Below are 19,209 nucleotides of genomic sequence, written 5' to 3' on the forward strand. Positions count from 1 at the left end.
CTTGAGTTGGGGAGGAAGGCTCAGCCACAACAGGGATGTGTATACCTGTGGAGTTCTGGGGAGAGAATGAACTCACATCATGGTCTGAGAGCTCCAGAGCCCATCCTCTTCATGCCTTAGCATCACCCCTCGATGAACAGGAAACAAGTCCCCCAAATAGTTTACAGATTGATTGTGCTTACCTGAGAGAAGACAGAAGCTGATAGCAGCCATTTCTTACATTTTTTGTTTCTTTGTGTAGTTCTTCAAGGTTTTTCCTATCTTTTGCTTCAGTTAACCTTCACAGAACCCAGGGAGAGGAAGGGCATGAATAGTATAGATAGGCTATTGGAGAACCACGAGAATGAGTATCTTTCTGTAGTGATATGTGGATTGGGTAACACTGTAGATGCTACATTGGTACCAGTAGCAGCAGATCTACCTCATTGGCATACACGTGCCCACATTGCCACGGGCTCCTGGGCTTGCTTTTATGTCAGCACAAATGCAGCACTACTGTAGTGAGCAGGGTGTGGTGATAATAGAAGGCACCATAAATTTGGCTTGTGTTTCTTGCTCCTATAATAGTATATGGTACACAATAAGTACCCAAAATTTGTGTAGTCATCATTTACTCACTAGAGCCTTAGCATTTGCATCTGAGAACTGGGGATTTTACTACAGAGGCTGTTAGGTGGTTATGTGAATTAAATAAGATTATCACTGTGTCTAAGATACAACAGAGGCACCGCAAATGGCTTCAGATGCCTGTCATATGTGATGCTCAGGTACCTTGATAGTTGCCTGTTCTCTGCACCCTTTTGCAACTATCCATACTCACTTGAATCTCTCTTTTCCCCTCTTGTCTGTCTAGTGAATGGGAGCTATGGCCACTGCACTCCAGGCTCAGAGAAGAGCCTTCTGGACCTGGACCTGGCTGAGGGCCCTGGACCCACTTGCCACCAGGGCCTATTTCTCTCCACAGGATCCTCACCATCCCGAACTCACCCTACTGCCTGTGAGAGGCTGATTCATTTCCCCTACCTTAACAGGTATGTGCCCATTCCTACTCATCTTCTGTATTCTGTGAATATTCCCCATAGGTCGAGGACCAGAGCTTTAGGATCTCACCTAATATGCTTGGGTTGGGGGGCAAGCAGGGATACTGAGACATAGTAGGTACAAGGATTTTTCTGAGCCTGCTGACATAAAGATGCTTGGTCAAGATCCTACTGTTTGCCAGGGGCTTACAGGAAACAGAAAGATAGCCATGTAGAGGTGCATGTACCCACTTCAATGATGTGGCTTCTCACAAGCATTAGTAAACTCAAAACAGGAATATTTAGGATAGTTTGGAGAAGGAAAACCCAGATACGACTGCATATGTCAAACCCAGCATCTTCTATAGGGCAGAGGTCTGTCAAGAAGAAAGCAGAGAGGCTCTGTTTTATCATCTCTTCCCAGTTGACCGTTATATCCACTTGCTCCCTTTTGCTCTCCTGCCTGTTCTCAGTCAATCTCTGGCCTCTTTCTCTTCTCACTCTCAGACTTTTTTGCTCTCATCTTCAGCTTTACCTCCATCCCCTTCTTGGGCCTTTCCATTGAGGAGTGCCTACCTTCTCATGATTTCTCTCACCACTGTCTTTCAGGTCACCCAGGCCCCAAGCCATGTATGTGAATGGTAGCCTCCCAACTGCACAGCATATCAAGCAGGAGGCTCTGCCTGACTACCAGGCCATGGCTGGAGTCCGTACACCCCTGTTGACCCACTGCCGGGCCCCACCCAATACCAACCTGCACACAGACCTGGACCTTCCAGGCCGAGGCCTTGCCAATCCTGTGCCTTCTTGCTATATTCTGGGTAGTGAGCCCAACTCAAGCTTTGAATCCCAGCTGGAGGCTCATCTTCCTGAGAGCGGCCTGAAGCGATGCTGCCTCTTGGGCCTGCCCCCAAACTCCTCAGCCACCTCCTCATCCTGCACCTCCTCTGATGTCACTCCAGTTATACGGTCCACCCAGACAGCCCTAGTCACTTGTGTAAATGGACTCCGGAGCCCCCCCCTACCAGGAGACCTTGGGTGCCCTCCTAAACGGGCCCGGTCTAGCTCTATATCCACTGAAAGCCATGAGGGCAATTTACAGCTTGAAACATGTGGAAAATCAGGCTTTCTGAAGCAGGAGCCCATGGACGAGTTTTCAGAGCTCTTTGTGCCTCACCAGCAGGGCCTACCACCCCCCTACCCGCTGCCTCAGTTGCCAGCTGGCTCGGGCCTTGGAGGCCTTGGACTGGGGTTGACAGGTCGGATGGTGGCAGGGCGGCAGACATGCCGCTGGGTGGACTGCTGTGCAGCCTATGAGCAGCAGGAGGAGCTGGTGCGGCACATCGAGAAGAGCCACATTGATCAGCGCAAGGGCGAAGACTTCACCTGCTTCTGGGCTGGCTGTGTGCGCCGCTACAAGCCCTTCAACGCTCGCTACAAGCTGCTCATCCACATGAGGGTACACTCGGGGGAGAAGCCCAACAAGTGTATGGTGAGTTCCCAAGGCCAAGTTTTCCCCTAACCTCAGAGCCATATGCCTAGCTGTGGGCAGCCCAGGGGAGAGACTGCACTGTCTTACTGCCCCAGGAAAGTCTTCCCCAGAAAAGGAAATTACCTACAAGGCCCCAGGCTGGGATGTGGTGAGTGGTCAAGGTGATCAGATTCCCATCATCAGGAATCTAGGCAGTACCATGTGTTCTCACCAGGTCTCCCATACCCATGGTGCCATAGTGGATATAAATTAGATGTTCTCTAGCATGTCACATGGCATGGTGCCACATGAGCTCCAGGTCAAACCAGACTTGGCCAGCCTTCTCTTTTACATGCACATGCTACCTGTACCACTTTCTGAAGGCAGATAACCCATGGGAATCTCATACTCTTGTAGCACTGGCCACCAGCCAGCATCCTACACAGAGAAGTTCCTAGGCTTTCTTTTGGACTGCCTACAGCCTTGGTTTCACCAAGTACCTCCTGGTCCTCACAGGCATTCACCCCTAGAGCAATGTAGGTCCCAGGGCAGGATTAGAGCCAAGATTAGGGATTAGCATCTAAGGCTCTTCATAATACCAGCAGAGCTCCGAATGGAAATGAATCTTAAAGTGTATGGGGAAAAACAATGTATGTGTACACATACCAGATATGCATGCATGTGTATGTGTACGTATGCACGCGCGCGCACACACACATGCACACACACACACACATACACACGCGCGCACGCGCCTGAGCACCCTAGTGTCAAGCTCTCTGATAAATCATTTTGTGTCCTGTGCTTTCTATGGTTGAAACTTGTGTCAGAGGCCAGGAACATTAGTCCTTAATACTGTTTGCCAAACTGCTGTGTCTCATCTGGCCTTTCCCCCTTCAGCAGAAATACTTGCTATGCCTCTAGGTACTCTGTAGGGCAAGAAGGATGGCCAACTAGGCATGGCCAATCAGGCACTAGGCAGCAGTGCCTGATCTGCAGGAGCTAGTGCCATAGTTAAAGTCAAGTTCTCTACGCTTGTGTGCTGACACTACTGCTGAGCATTCAACCTGGGAGGAGCTAGGGTTCTTGCTCAGAGTTCCTGGTTGCATTTGAGGGAGCAGGAAACAGAAGGCAAAAAGAGTTGGTAACTTCAGTATTAACTCACCCACAGCTTCCCTCTGCCTGTGACACAATGAACTAGGGATATACTGGATCAAATCTCTAGTCCTTGGAAGATGAGAAAGGGTTCACTTCATAACCAAGTAGTCAGCAGAGAACAATTCATGCTGAGGACAAGAGAAAGAGGGGCCTGGGTTGGCACTCTGGTATGTGGAGAGGTAGTGGGAGAGGCTGGATGGAGCAGGCTGAGAATTTGACTTACCATGTGCCTTTGTGCTGACAGTGTGCTGGGGTGTGTGTGTGTGCGCGCGCGCACGTGCTCATGCACGCACACGCACGCATGCTGTGGCTGGGCCAGTTCCTGAAGATGCCCAAGTTCATCTGTCACCATAGTTGATGGAAACATGTCCTACCTTGGAAGAGATGTGCTATAGTGTCCCCAGGCTAAGACTTCTGGAGACTGACATCTTTTTCCCTGAGGCCTTGGAAATAAGCTACAATTCCCCATCCAATTTTTCTTCCCTGGAGAAGTTCATGGTATCACTGGGGGTACCTACTGCTGGTCCAGGAGCCCACAGTGTTAATGGAAGCCTAAGTGGAAAACTTGTAGTTTGAGGACTCCTATGTGACACTGTGATGTAGTCAGTGGCCTTATAGTGAGGTTTTCCATGTAGATCTAGTAATATTCATGTTAGGCATTTGGGCCTTTACCTATGCCTTTGCTGCCTGTTTTCCAGCGTGGAAACAGAGGCCTAGTCTCAGAAGACCATGCTTCTCAGTGCAATCTCAGGATTTCTCTCCCAGGCTAGGCTGTTGGGACCTGGTTTGCTTTCATACTCCATAGGATACTGGCTTATTCTTGGCCCCTGACCAGCTCTGGGGATCTAGGTCTGAGTCTGTCACACTAGGGATGAGACTTATACTCAGGGATGTGTCCCTGAGCTATTGGGGATCAGGCTAAGTGATATGTCCCAGATGAAATTTGCAGGGTCAAGAAGGGCTTCCTAGAGTGGGTGACATCCCAGCACACTGGTGAAATCTGGGTGTTTTACAGTTGAAGAAGGAAAAATCTAAAGGTCTACATTACTGGCACTGTAGGTAACCAGGGGATAGAACAGGCCTTAGCCTGCACCCAGATAAATTGCCCTTCCCTGTAAAATTATTAACTTCTTAGAACAGGCCTCTGCTACCATGCACTGTAATAGACAAAGGAATCTTGGACCTGCAGTATCTGGAGAGCAGGAAATAGATGAGACATTGTGATTGAGGAGTTAAGTGGCTCACTAACATAGAAGTTAATCCTTTTATTATCTTCCCAGCAGCATTTCTACAGTGCTTTCATGAGGTAAACTCCCCTCACCCCATCCAACTATAACATCCCCATCCTTGCAGCTGGTTTAAATTTAGCCTATGGAGTCTCTGCAGACTCCAGAGACAGGCTTCAGTACACAGAGAGGAGCCCACACTTACCACTGCCTGGCACCCCAGTTCTGAGGCCAGGCCTGGACCGAGACTCACTGCTCCTGCCCTGCTTGCTCTCCATGTAGTCCAGAGGAAGCTCTCTAATCTCTCTGCAATATCCTGTTATAGTTCTTACGTTGCTCAAGTTGTCTTAGCCTTATTAAATTTGGGGCTTCATCTGCGTTACGACAACAAGATTACATCCAACCCAAATACTGACGCGACGCCTTGAAGATGTTAACTTTGAAAAGATTAGTTTCCTGCTTTCTTAGGTTGGTTCTCCAGACAGTAGGAATCCTGATTGTCTGAGACTGCACAGATCAGAAGCCTGCAGAGCCTTTATACCAGGAAAAAGAGAGGTGGAGAGGAAAGGGATTGCTTCTTAGAAGTCCTTTCTCTGCCTTGGGCTTTGTGAAATAACCACAGAGATCCTTGTTTTGGTGAAGATTTTTTTTAAAACAAAGTTATGACCCTGCATGGAAGGCAGAAGTAAAAAGCCCACACCTGGAGTCATGCACTCCTGGATCCCAGCCTGGCTCTGTCACTTGTCAGGTGTCTGACTTCAGGTGACTTATCCTCTTGGAACCATAGCATACTCAATTGTAAAATGAGGCAGTAAGAGTGCTTTTGCCTTTTAGGGATGTTGCTACTAGAGTTAAAAGATGATGCAGAAAAGTACATGGTTATTTCTCTTCTTCCTGCAGCACTTTTCCACACTAGTGGTCTCAGATTATTAGTATAGTAGCCCTAGTGGACAGTAGGGTTTGGAGCTTTTTCATAGATTAAAAAAGAGGGGCTGGGAGTTTGGCCTAGTGGTAGAGTGCTTGCCTAGCATGCACGGGTTCAATTCCTCGGTAACACAACATAGAAAAAAGCCGGAAGTGGTGCTGAGGCTCACATGATAGAGCTCTAGCCTTGTGAAAGTCCAAGGACCTGCGAAAAGTCCAAGTCCTGAACTCAAGCCCAGGACTGGCAAAAAAAAAAAAGAAAAAGAAAACGAAAATGAAAAAAAATCAAGGCTCAAGGGAGCATCAACAATGGACCCTAGACTTGAGGTTCATTGAGACAGGAAACCTGTTGTGTGTGAATGAGGTAGGTCAACTGCTCAGGTATGTTGTAAGGGGCACATAACCTTGCTGTCTGTGTCTGCCAGAAAGCTCTGATCCTTTGGGGGTTGTTTGTACACAGTTGTCTGCAAGTGGCTGCTCTGAGTGTGACAATGCCAGTACAGGGTACCTGGTGCTTACCCAGGAGAACAGGGCTAAAAGTACAGGAAAAAGGCTCTAGTATGTCTCTGTCCTGTTGTCCTGGTGGCCAGTTTGAGGCCTCAGGACTGGATACATGTGGCTAGCTTCCTCTGGCCACTGCTCTGCTGTCCAACTCTTCTGCCCCATCCCATTGTTTGCTAGTTTGTTCCAACTCAGGACCCAAGGAAACACATCTGGTGGAAGCTGAGCATTACTGATGGGACTTCATCAGCCAGGAACTCATGGCTGCCAAGGTGGATCTTTTGGGAGGCCTTGCCTCTGCTTAGTTGGTTCCAACCTTACAATTATCCCCAAGGCCCTGGTGCTTCTAGCTACCACATGTTACTCTGTTCCCCACCCCTGCCTTCACTCTGCCCCCTCAAAAACAGGACTAAGTACTGAAACTTCAGGAGCTAGAGGAAATTACTGTTCACTGAGGCTTAGAGATTTCTTTATCCTTGCTCAGTAACCTATTTCCCACTCCAACTTAGAACAAAATTGCTTAACATTCTGAGGCCCTATATTCTAACCCCCTACAGGAATTAAGTTACATGTCCCAAGTCCACAGTCTGCCAGAGGTCCATACAAACCAGACATGCTCACCTTAGCTGTGAGCAGTCTTCACTGGAATCTGGGATCATACCATGTGGGGTGTGCTGAGGGAGAAGAAAACTCACCCGAGGCACATTCTGTCTAACCATTATCAGCATGCCTATTTTACAGAAGTCACTGTGACTAATGTTCACAAACAAAATGACTTGCTGCCTGGACCCTTCCCTTGCCTTCTACCTATCCTTTCTGCTCAGTTTCTTCCTTCAGCAGCAAGTCAGCTCCACACTGTTTAGGTCACAGCAGATGGAGTCATCCCTAGGCTTCTACTTCCTGTTCTTGAGAGCAGTACTGAGAGCAGTCCCGTGAGTGTTGCATCGTTTGAGTTGATACCACAACTCATTTGAACAACCTGAACCTTATCCCAGGGGATTCCCTTGGAGCCAGAACCATGTGGACAGACACAGTAGGGAAGGCAGAGCCAGAGAGGGTGGTTAGCAGCCAGATATTGCACAGCAAATGGACATCAGTGGGAAGGTTGATAACCAAGCACTGGATAGGGTTTAGACTGTGGGAAAGTGGTCTTCTGACAATGAGAGGGCCCCTCCCCAGGCCCTTGTCTCCCCAAGGGACAGGTAAGCTCTCTGCATATCAAGCAGGTCTTGTTGTAGAATCCAGGAATACAGACGATGTGCTATAAGACCTCTGGCTTTACTGGAGCAGCACTATTTTTGAGCATTGCCATATTATTGCTGGATGACAGAGGGAGAAGGGGAGCCAGGAGCTACAGATCAGAAGCCTGGCGGCATAACCTTATCCAAGTTGGTCAAGGAGAATGGGAAATTATTAAAACACTTGGGTTCTTTTACATTTACATAAGACTTCTAGTTCTTTATCTCAGTCCTTAGGACATTCTGGGAGACTAGCATTATTCTCATTTTACAGATAGGAGAGGGGAGTATAGTTCAGATTCACGTTTAGGCTTCCAGACTACCATAGGGTCAATTTAACACCTAGATCTAAGCTTTAACCAGCTCAGGTGGCCAAGGCCACTCTTTTTGGAAATGGGGCCTGAGTTTCACTTCATTCTAGGGTGGGGAAAGGATTGAGTAGGAAAACATTGGGCAAAGGCATCCCATGAATTGGTACCTAGCTGTAATAACTTCTGTGGTAACAGTACCTCTTTAGATCATGCCAGTTCTCACATCTACTCTCATTAAGAGATGGGGGAGCTAGAGCTCAGAGAGCTTAGAGAGGGGCCATCATGACTCAGGGCTGCTCACAGAGTTAACAGAAGTTAATAAGATGTCTGCCTATTTTGTTTCTCTGGTCCCAGTCATCCTAGGGAGTTTGCATTCTCCAGATTTTGGAAATCAGTTAGGCCTTGTCTTATTCTGATTTCACTGTCTCTGGAATGCCTTTCTCAGCCTGGAAAATTCCTGCTCATCCTTCACAACCCAATCTAGTGCTCCTTTTCCCAGCTCCTCCCTTTTATTAGCCACTGCTTCCCCCAAGTATTTCCTGGTGTGATCTAGTATCTCAGAGACTATAAAACTTTAGTGTCTAGCCTAGCCCATCCTTGAGGTTAGAGACAGAGTCTAGTTCCTGTGCTGCCAGCCTCTCTGTTTCAGGACTGTGTGAGTCTACCTGAATAATGTCCCCCAAAGCAGTCTCTTGTGAAGTTAAGACCCTGATGGGTCCTAAAAGATTGTCATGCAGGCACTGGTGTCTCACACCTGTAATCCTAGCTACTCAGGAGGCTGAGATCTGAGGATCATGGTTCAAAGCCAGTCTGGGCAAGAAAGTTCATGAGGCTCTTTATCTCCAAATAATCATAAGAAAACTGGAAGTAGAGCTGTTGCTCAAAGTGGTAGAATGTTAGCCTTGAGCAATAAAGTTCAGGGACAGTGCCCAAGCCCTGAGTTCAAGCCCCACTACCAGTAACAACAACAATAACAAAAGATTATCTTTGATCTGGTGATTAGAACTTGTCTGCAAGAAACTTGTATTTGAAAGCTGCCTTTGCTACCATCAGCCTGTGACATATGCAAGCATGACCTGACTTCTCCAAGCCCCATGTTCTTACTTGCAGATGGGAGCACTGGTGCTAATGAGATTCCAACAGGGGCACACATGAAGCAAACCACCAATGGTTCTGACTATTTGGGAATTTTGCATTAGGGAAAGAAAAAGGAGAATCCAAAAGGGATAACTGCAAATCCCAAGGTAACAGAACAGGCTGTTGTAAGTCCCAGCACTGCTATGGGCTGGCTGTGTGATCTTGAATGGGTTGCTAGTTTGGCCTGACTCCAAAGCTGTGAAATGGGGTCATGGTAGTCTTCAGGTTGCTGTAGATACTATAAAGCCTTTTCTCTCTCTAACTCACCTTGCAGCTCCACAGATCATAGCTTATGCTGAGGTGCCTTTCTATGCCCCTAGTTGTGTGTGTGTGTGTGTGTGTGTGTGTGTGTGTGTGTGTGTGTGTGTGTGTGTGTGTGTTTCTTTTTATTTGGTACCAGTACTGGGGATTGAACTCTGGGCCGGGGCACTGTGCCAAACTTTTCTGCTCAAGGCTAGCATTCTGTCACTTAAGCCACAGCTTTATTGGAGACAAGAGTTTCATGGCCTTTACTGCCCAGCTGATTTCAAGTCCTGATCCTCAGGTCTCAGCCTCCTGAATAGCTAGGATTATAGGCCTGGGCCATCAGTGCCTAACTCCCCTAGTTTTTTTGTTTTTTGACAGTCTTGGGGCTTGAACTCAGAGCTGGCACTGTCCTTGGACACTTTTGGCTCAAGGCTAGTGCTCTACCACTTGAGCCACAGCACCACTTCCAGCTTTTGTGTGTGTGTGTGTGTGTGTGGTACCGAGGAATCGAACCTAGGGCTTTGTGCATGCTAGGCAAGCACTCTTATCAGTAGGCCAAACTATTGGACCCATCCCCTAGTTTTTAAGAGTCAAACATAAAGATTACTCAAGAGGGAATTGACACCCCAGCTAACAACGCCAGGTTTAAGTTGGTCTTCTGGCTCCCCAGTTCAGGGATCCCACTGAGGATTGACTGAGAACAGAGAAGTTACCGCTCAGGTGTTCCTCTCACTTAAGAGTCTCCAATAAAAAAAGAAAAAAAAAAAAGAGTCTCCAATAAGGGGCTGGGAGTTTGGCCTAGTGGTAAGAGTGCTTGCCTAGCATGCACAAAGACCTGGGTTCACTTCCTCAGCACCCCACATACATATAAAAAGCCAGAAGTGGTGCTGTGGCTCAAGTGGTAGAGTGCTTGCCTTGAGAAAGTCCAAGGACAATGCTCAGGCCCTGAGCTCAAGCCACAGGACTGGCAAAACAAAACAAAACAAAAAACAAAGAGTCTCCAATAAGAGGGCATTTGACAGCTACAAGCCATCCCAGTGCAGTTTTCTAGACCTTAGGCCGTGGCCTGTAGCCCTCTGGAGCCTCTTCTTCAGTTCCCTTCACATCCTCATCTCACCCCTGCCTTAGCTCCTGTCTGACCCCTTCCCATTGTATTTAAATCCTAGCAAGGGAAAGGTGAAGCAGGGTGGCCCATGGTTGAGCATGTAGGACAATCACAGGGTTCAAATCTCCTCTCTCTACCCCTTAATCAGTGTGAAACCTCACAGGTCATGTGGCTTCTCTAAGGTCCTGTTTCCTGCCTGGATAAAAGGGAACACATTGTGTGAATCAAATGATGTGGGGTACATGGAGTACATACCTCATTCCTGGTACATATGAGGTACTTGAGAACAGGAGCCCTTATTCCTTCCTTTAGAAATCAAACTCAACCTCTTCCAGCAATGAGAAATCCTAGGAGTGCCAAATTTGAGGGAACAGGAATGCCAGCCAAGTTCTGTGAGCTCAACACTACTTTATGGAATATGAAAAAAATTAAGGATGAAAAAACACAACCTTCTGAATTGAATTTAAAATAATAAAAGAAAAACAGCTTTTGAATTTAATGTAAATGGAATTGAAATGATTTCTCTTGTTGGAATGAGAGAGTCAGATAAAATCAACAGTGACTCTGAGAAAGTGTCCAGACTGTGTTTTCTAAAGAGATGTCCTAGAAATGGCCAGTTTCATGATGGAGCATTAATAGGCACTGTCTCAGCCACATAGCGGATGGGCCAGAGCTGACGTGTGCATTTCATTTGACCAGTATAGGGACAGACCTCAGCACCCTGTCCTGTTAAATGAGCACTGGTCTAGATGGCTACTCAGGTCTTGGTCTTGGACACAGCTCAGGAGAAGGGCTGGGCTCTGTGTTAATTCTTTCCTCTGCAGAGGAGAGCCTTGGGGCTCTCTCCCCCACCCTCCATCAACCTTTTAGAACAGCTTTATTGCCATCCACTCATGCCAGGTTTGCTGCTAAAAGCAAGGGATGTTTGGCCTAGAATGCATAATGTTCTGGTAGCAAGGGAATTAAAAGCCTTAGAGACCAAGAAGAGGGAGAAGCCTTCCCTCTATGATATTGTGAGAGCTGGGTTTTGATGGGTGGATAGGAGCCTTCCAGGTGGAGACCAAGAGGAAAGGATTTGTAGGGAAAGAATGTCTTGACCTGCGATACAGGTATTAACCCAGGTTAATGCCTGAGGCCTAGGCATGGGGTTTGAGGCAAAATGGGTGATTGAGACTAGGAGAAGTGGCTCTTATATGTTATCTCACCTGCTCAGGAGGTTGAAATTGGAAGGTTGGTAGTCTGAGACCAGCTTAAAAAAGAGAAAGAGAGGGCCGGGAGTTTGGCCTAGTGGTTAAAGTGCTTGCCTAGCATGCATGAAGACCCGGGTTCGATTCCTCGGTACCACATACATAGAAAAAAGCCGGAAATGGTGCTGAAGCTCAAGTGGTAGAGCTCTAGCCTTGAGAAAACCCAAGGACAGTGCTCAGGCCCTGAGCTCAAGCCCAGGACTGGCCAAAAAAAAAAAAGAGAGAAAGAGACTACCTGAAAAGCAACTGAAACCAAAATGGACTAGGGCATTGCTCAAGTGGTAGAGCACCTGCTTAACATGTCTGAGGCCCTACAGTCAAACCCCAGTACCACCACAAAACACAGGGAATTGGGCTTCAAAGTCAATGAGGAACTGGTAGTGTGCTCAAAGGGCATTAGAGTCCTAGGGAGGGCTCTAATCAGGAGAGTGACATGATCAGAGTTAACATGGAGTTTGGGTGGTATTGTGGACAGGATAACAGTGCACAGACACTGAGTCTTAGGAAGGCAGAACCATCCCAATACAGACCCCTTCTTCCCTAGACTCAGTGGAGCATACTGGCTCAGGCTGTATCCCTGACAGTCCAGTTCAGCTGTCATCCAGAATCTGGCATCTTCTGGCCAGGCCAGGTTGGCACAGTGGGCTACTATGCCAGGCACAGTGTCTGCATATGATTTGGGTAACGGAGCCCAGTCCTGCTTTGGAAACGACATGCAGCACATTTAGCAGTGGGAAATAGGAAAGGCATTTCCCATAATGCGGCTCCGTAAAGTTTGCACAACTGTTCTTTGTTTTCCATCAGTCCCACAATAAATCTTCTTGCACTGCCAGGACTGGAGCCTCCGAGGTCTGTAAGTGATTAGGGTGCAACTTGCGTAGCTCTGCCTCCTTGCCCTGCATTCCTGTGACACGGGTAATGATAAAATTAGTCTATCACAGAAATTCAGTCCTGCAAGGGGCTAGAACATGAGGCTGTTGGAATCCAGCTTGCTCTTACACCTCCATGTGATCAACAAAGCTTCCCTGGATGGATCTGCCATGTTGGAGACATACACTACAGGGAGTAGGACTGTGGTATTGGGCTAGATACCACTGAGTACCGGGCTGGAGATTTACAATTCTTGTGATGTGACAGTGGGTCTAGAGGCCTCTGCAGGATGGTATATTTGGAGACAAGACCAGAGGAAGTCTGCTGGGCATGGAGTAAAGTTAGCCAAGAGTGTTGTCAAGCTGCCAGATCATCTACCAGTCCTTGTTCTATTGGAGCACTAAAGCAAAGAGCTTTGCACCTTCTTCAGACAAAGGCCTGGGACATGTAGTTTTACTGAGCAGTTCCTGTGGTTGGGGAATGCATAAGGCAGTGCAGCATCCTGGCCTCACAGTGCAGCCACTAAAGTTCACAGGGTCACATCTAAGATTCTACCTCATGTCCCTAGGTCTCTTCCCCATAATCCCCACTGCTTACAGTTACCCTTTGTATCCTCATTTACCCACAAATGTATGCTGCCTAGCATACTGAACTTAAGTTCAGTCAGTTTGGCCTACAGAGTTATTTCTGACCAGTTTTTATTGCTAGAGAATATGACTGATTAGAACTTGTGTTTGGTCCCAAGCAGAAACTCTGGGAGCCTTCTGGGTCTCAGATCCTCTCAGGCATCTAGATCTGTGGAAGGGGTTCATTCAGACCATAGATTCAACTGCCTGGATTAATATTTCTCCTGTTTGTAAATGTGGAAACTGAGGCCCATAGAGATTTGGCTCATTTACAAAAGAACTGTAGCTCAGCATTCTTTCCTCCAGCCTGCATACACCCTGCCTGTTAGACAGAGCTACATCTATTGAGTGCCAATAGCATGTTGGGCCCTATGATGAGGGCTTAACTGCCTTGCTTCCAATCCTGAAGAACACTGGCTCATGTTATATGCACTGGAGAAGAAAATTATAAGTTTCAGCATCTCATCTGATGCTCATCCTAGCCCTTGTGTACCCAGTGGCATCTTGAGGCCCAAGGTATACAATGCCTTGCTGAAAGTCAAATGGCAGGAATGGTACATGTGTAGTCTCAGCTTTGTTGGAATCGCCTTCCTTCTGGTAGTCTGGGGCATACCATACACAGCTCATACCTGACGAGCCCTGGACTAGAAGAATGACAGATGATTGTGGACATTAGGCCCAGAGGAAGCATGGCTCGAACAAAGACCCACAGTGAGCATGGGAATGAACACATTGCTTCCCCAGCTCCCACCCTTTCTTTTCCTCATCAGCAAGAAGCCAACTGGAGAACCTTGGAGCTTCAGTTTCTATATGTGCGTAGGACTTGGTTTAGATGAAGTTTGTAACCCTTTTAGGTCTCCTGATCCTGACAGTCCAGCTTCCATTTCCTTCCACTGCTGCTCTCAAACTGCTATAGATCAGAGTAAATCATCCCACCTCTTTAGGGGTTCAGTTTCCTCAACTGTCCAGCATCTTGATGGTCCTTTGAATTCAAGCATTCACGCAGTTGTAGCTACATTTTTGCAGTTCTGGCATGGCTCAAGGGAGGAGGAAGGAGAGGCAGATGAGAATCGGGTAGGTGGAACCAGACTGAGCTCTGACCTCACATCAGCTCCAGCTGTGCTGGCGGTCTTGTCAATTCCACATTTTAACTTCCCAAGTTATCATGATCTGCCTGAAAGCTCTTTGTCCCAGCCCAGCCTCTGTTCACTCAGGTGTCTGCTCTCATGTTACCTCCTTGTGGTGGCCTTCCCTGACCAGCTATCAAAACAAGCCCCTTACTTTCTACCCCTTACTTTTTGGTTTAAGTTTTCCTGTCATCATTTTCCCTCCACTCAGCTGTGGGCTTCCTGGCTATGTGTCTAGTGCCATGACAGTTTCTAACTCACAGTATGTGATCCACAGATATTTGCTAAGTGGATGTCACTGAAGGAAAGATGTCACTGAAGGAAGGGAAGGAGCATAGCTTGGAAGCTGAGATATGCTGAGAGAGAGTGCTGGGAAGGCCCAGGCAGGATGTTAGTAGGTCTGCCCTATGAAGTAGATGTTTGCATTGTGAACATGCTGAGGAGACTTCTCTGTCTACAATCTCAGGTAAAGGAGAGACCCTATCCAGGTCCAGGAGTGCTTGGTGCATCAGATACAGACAAGAACTTGGACAATCCCCATTTTGGAAATTGAAGCCCAGAAAGGAAGTATTCTGGTCTAGTTTCCCATGTTTCCTCAGCTTAGAAGGAAAGTTATAATCAGGTCCTCCATACACTAGATGTTGAGTAATTAGTTGCTGATGCTACAGCTGTTCACTATTAATTCCGTCTCCAAGGATCCTGTTTTAATGGCTGTGGGCACAGAGGTGGGGCAGGAGTACAATTTTGCATTAATTGGCAACAAAAGGTCTGATATAGCCAAGAATGCAGCAGTGAAAATGAGTACTGCATTCAATGCAGCCACTTAGAAGTGTGGAGAACTAAGGCAGGCAGCACTGATTAGGAGTCTGCTCACCGCTAGATACCAAGCAAAACCCCCTGTGTATTTTCTCACTGAATTTTCCGATGATAGCATCACTGTCCCATTTTATGGATGAGAAAATTGAGGCTCAAAGGCTGAGATATGGGAGTACAGTGCTTTTGGTAAAGACAACCTCTATGTCATGGTGATTGGTCAAATGATTGCTCTACGTTTTGCAGTAAGGTCTCCTCGGCCAGGACCTGCAAGGCATCTTAACTAACTGAACAGCTCCACATGAAACTTGTGATGGATTTAGAGCCCACTATTTGACTTTCACTAGAAGGTTTGGCTGAACCAAGTCTCCTACCTGTAGGATGATAGGAGAGAATGCCTTACAGAGGAGAACAGCATGTGAGGGAAGGGGCGGGGGGGAGAAGGAAGGGAGTAGGAGAAAAGTCCAGGCAGTGACCTAGGGCTCTAACTCTAAGAAGGAAATGGAACCAGGCAGGGAGGAGGGCACTGCAGCAAATCTGGGCTATAGGCACTGGGGCAGAAGACAGGGGTGGGGAGTCCTGAGGCTGTCTGACAAGTTGGTAAGACCTAGAATCCAGGTAAGCCTGAGGCACAGTAGTCCTAGAAGGACTTGGGCCTACTTTGACGCTTCTAGACCTAGATTCTTCATCTAGCATTTTTCCTGGTCCCTGTTCAACATGATCTTGGGTGGCCCTGCTATTGCCTTGTTCTGGTCTCAATTTACCTGTTTGTTCAGTGGAAATAACATCCTTGCTCCCTCTGCCTGATGTTGACTACTCCCCCTTTATGGCAATCATTTTGAAACCATTGCTATCTTCCTGATAAGGTGGGGAGCAGTGGGGATTGGGGTCACGTGGTGGTCTTTGGTGAAGACTATTCCTGGAGTTGCCTAAGTGCTGTTGCTACATTTGCTAGGTGTGGTGTTTATTGGGCTCTGTTCCCACCACTGCCCCCAAGTAAGTCAGCTAAGTGCTGTATAAGTCAGGTATGGTCTGCAGAGCCAAAGTTGCTTGCAGCTCCAATCGATAAGAACAGAGGGGCTGCTGCCTGCAGTCAACACCTCCGTAGGAAGCCAGTGGCTAACTCCCTGAAAGTGCCAGCCCTCTAATTGTCTCCACATTGTGAACCAGGAAGGTCTGCCTTGAGGACTGGCTGGTGAAATCAGCCCAGACCCCTCCCACAGCTGGAGCAGTAAGTTCAGCCTTTCAAGAGCTGTCTGAGGTGGTTACTCAAGATCTAAATTAGATTCACCTGGTAGGGCAATGCTTTCCCTGGCACAGTCGTGATCATCAGAAAGATAAGCACAGGGTAGGCCTGGGTTCCAGGTGACTGGGCAGGTGGAACGCAGGGGCATCATTGTGATGTTCATGAACCACTTCACCAGGAGACTAGAAATTGTGTTTTATGGCAGTACTGGTATAAAGACAATCATTAGTGTCATGCATTAAAACTTTCTGACCTAAAAGTTCACTTTAACCTTCCAATTTTAAAGTAATTTTAAATATCCTCATGGGCCTCTAAAGCATTGTGGACTCTGGGTACTATGCCTGCTAAGCCTGATGGGCATGGCTACAAAAGCAAGTCTGCAGGGACTGGGAGTGCTCAGAGTGCAAGCCAAGCCTTGTTGTACCCTTTCCCTCCTCTGAGTTCAGTTGCAACCTCTGTGGAAAGAGGTAAGTAGAAGAGACACCCAAAGTCCTGCTATGATGTTCTAATCTGCTAATCTAATCTATGATGTTCTATGCTATATAGTTTTGTGATCCTTATCAATGGTTTCTTATCTTCCATTAAGAATTCATGGGTATTTTGCAACAAAAGACTATGCTCAGTTAAATTAATGTAGGTGAGAGAAAAGGGCGTACAGATATAGAAAAACCCCAACTCCTTTAGCTATTGTGATTGAACCCTATATATTCTGGAGTTTTCTAGTAGCCAAGGCAAGGGGGCAACTTGTCAAATTGAAAATTTCTTTTTGTCTGGTTAAGGAAGCAAACTAGCCAGCTTGTTTTGCCTAGATAATCCTTAGCAGGCCTTAGTAAAAGCCACACGAGGTTAATGGTTGAAGGAAGGCTATACATATAAGAGAGTATATGATTAATATATTGATAATGCACTCACAGAACAAAATGTTAGGTCTGTTCTCACAAACAGCTTTGCTAATGTTCTTTGAGAAAGGCTAAGGATGAGTAAATAGTAACAGTCAAGATTCATGTGTCCTAACCTCTCACTTCATCCATCCATCACTTTGTGGAGGCTGGAAGAAGTGAAGTTACCCTGGAGGACCCAGCCTCATGCTTTTTGTAATAGCAAGCAGCCTCTCTCTGTGGTCTTCAAGTTCCAGCCTATGACTTGGGGCCATCACTTTCTTCTCAAGGTGGCTAATGAACTCTCAGGGTCTTTAAAGAAAGGGGAATACATGGGAGAAGGAGCGCTGTCAACTTGGAGGTGTCAGAGGAACACAATGGAGTAGACAGACAAGGGCCTCCTGAAAGGTTCAGGCATTGGATAAGATTAGGGGCTAGATTAGGAAGAAACTGCTCCTGCCAGGTTTCTCAGTTATAAGCAGAAGAAACCAGCTAGAACTCTGCATTCCCACTCAGAATTTACAGGCAGGACCATGGGGCTGCCAACTACAGAAGTCAGCTGCACTGCAAGTGGTCAGGCCACTATAGGCTTAGAAACCATGAGCCTGAACTTGCATCTCCAGAGCCAGCAGTCTACTTCCTTAGCCTTCATGGAGTTGCTCCAAGACCCTGGCCACCATAGCAGGGTGTTCAATGGGCCAGCCTCTCTACTGTACCCGGCTGTTGAGGAGTAGCTCTCTATGGGAGATGCCACATGTCTTACCTTCATTCCACATGCACACCTTCACTCCTTTCTCTAAGGGACTGAATCTTGCTTTGAGTTTTTCAGCTATAGAAGTGATACTCTGAGAGAGACTGGAGAGGACTAGTAGAGGGAGGTAGGGAACCTATGGAATTCATGGACCAGAAGGCCAGACTTGTATTCCATGGTGGCTGGCTAAGAACCTGCCATAGAGATGCATAGAGTCCAACAAGGAGATAACACTCAAAACCCAAGTTACACAGCAATATGACAGGTGCTCCAGCGGAAAATGAACTGGAGCCGGAGTGGGGAGCCTGTAGGAGGGAGGTAAAGTGAGAATTACCTATGTGCAAGAGAGTAAAAGGCATCCCAGGAAAGGGAATAGTATACAGTCAGATGCTGAGAGTGTATAGCCAGAAAATGGAGCTGGAGGAAGGCTGGATAAATGGAGGGATAGCAACAGAGATTGTCTACCGGCTGCCACAACCAAGGTAACTGAGCAGGAGGGTAGGAGATGTGTGTGGAGGACATTGAAGGCACGTGCTTCTTATAACAATCATGCCCAGATATGTCTGGAATCTATACCCTGTTCTTGTTAACTGATAGGTAATTTAATTCTGGAGGCCTTCTCAAGAACATGGTTAGTGTCTTTGGTGGTTGTTTCCCAAGGGTTGGTTAATAATAAGCCCTTTTCTCCAGATTACTAATCAGCTGCTGGAAAGCGTGAGGCTGGCAAGCAGTTTTCCAACTTGGCCCCAGAGTCCTCTGTGCAGGGCCAACATGTCCAGTAAGGACCCAGCTGAGATGGAGGTCCAGACAGGCTGCCTGCTCTGCCCAGAGTGACTACACTGATTGCTGAAGAAGGCCTCATGAAGGAGGCCAAAGCCTCAGCTTTAGGAAGGGAGGTGGCCTCCCTCTAGTAGGCTGTGGTCAACCCTGGCTTGGTTTAGCTTTCCTCTCTGGGCTTTTACTACATTCACATCTGGTCTGCACAGCAATCTAAGCTCACAGTGATCCCTTAATAATGGCACAATTGGGACTCACATGTAACTTAGACACAAGAACTATGAGGCTGCTTTCTTTGCCCATCTTGGAGTCCAGCAGGCATCAGGACCTCCCAAACCCAATCATAGGGGCCCATGCTACATGACTCTAGATTTCTGAAGCTTCCATTCTCTCGTCTATAGAATGGTGTTTGGGTAGATGACCTAGAAACCAACTCTGAGAAGAGGACCTCATGGGAGGCTGTAAATGAGAGCAGTACTGATACCTGCCCTCTACCATGGAGAGACATGTGTTTATTCATTCAACAGTTATTTGCTGG

At 47.2% G+C, this 19,209-nt stretch overlaps 2 protein-coding genes across 2 annotated transcripts in view; both read left to right on the plus strand.

Annotated features, from left to right (window-relative positions):
* Positions 1-1,447, plus strand: part of LOC150061802 (zinc finger protein GLIS1-like) — a 116,044-nt gene extending 114,597 nt beyond the window's left edge. Inside the window, exons 3-4 of the mRNA XM_090333989.1 lie at positions 854-1,031; positions 1,444-1,447. Coding sequence (XP_090190115.1) covers positions 854-1,031; positions 1,444-1,447 — 182 coding nt within the window. The remainder of the gene's footprint in view (positions 1-853; positions 1,032-1,443) is intronic.
* A 202-nt stretch (positions 1,448-1,649) lies between these two features.
* Glis1 (GLIS family zinc finger 1) overlaps positions 1,650-19,209 on the plus strand; it is a 68,447-nt gene continuing 50,887 nt past the window's right edge. The window contains exon 1 of the mRNA XM_090333745.1: positions 1,650-2,511. Coding sequence (XP_090189871.1) covers positions 1,717-2,511 — 795 coding nt within the window. The 5' untranslated portion in view covers positions 1,650-1,716. The remainder of the gene's footprint in view (positions 2,512-19,209) is intronic.

Source organism: Megascapheus bottae, chromosome 6, assembly GCF_031878675.1.
Source record: "Megascapheus bottae isolate mThoBot1 chromosome 6, mThoBot2.hap1, whole genome shotgun sequence".
NCBI classification, from domain to species: Eukaryota; Metazoa; Chordata; class Mammalia; order Rodentia; family Geomyidae; genus Megascapheus; species Megascapheus bottae.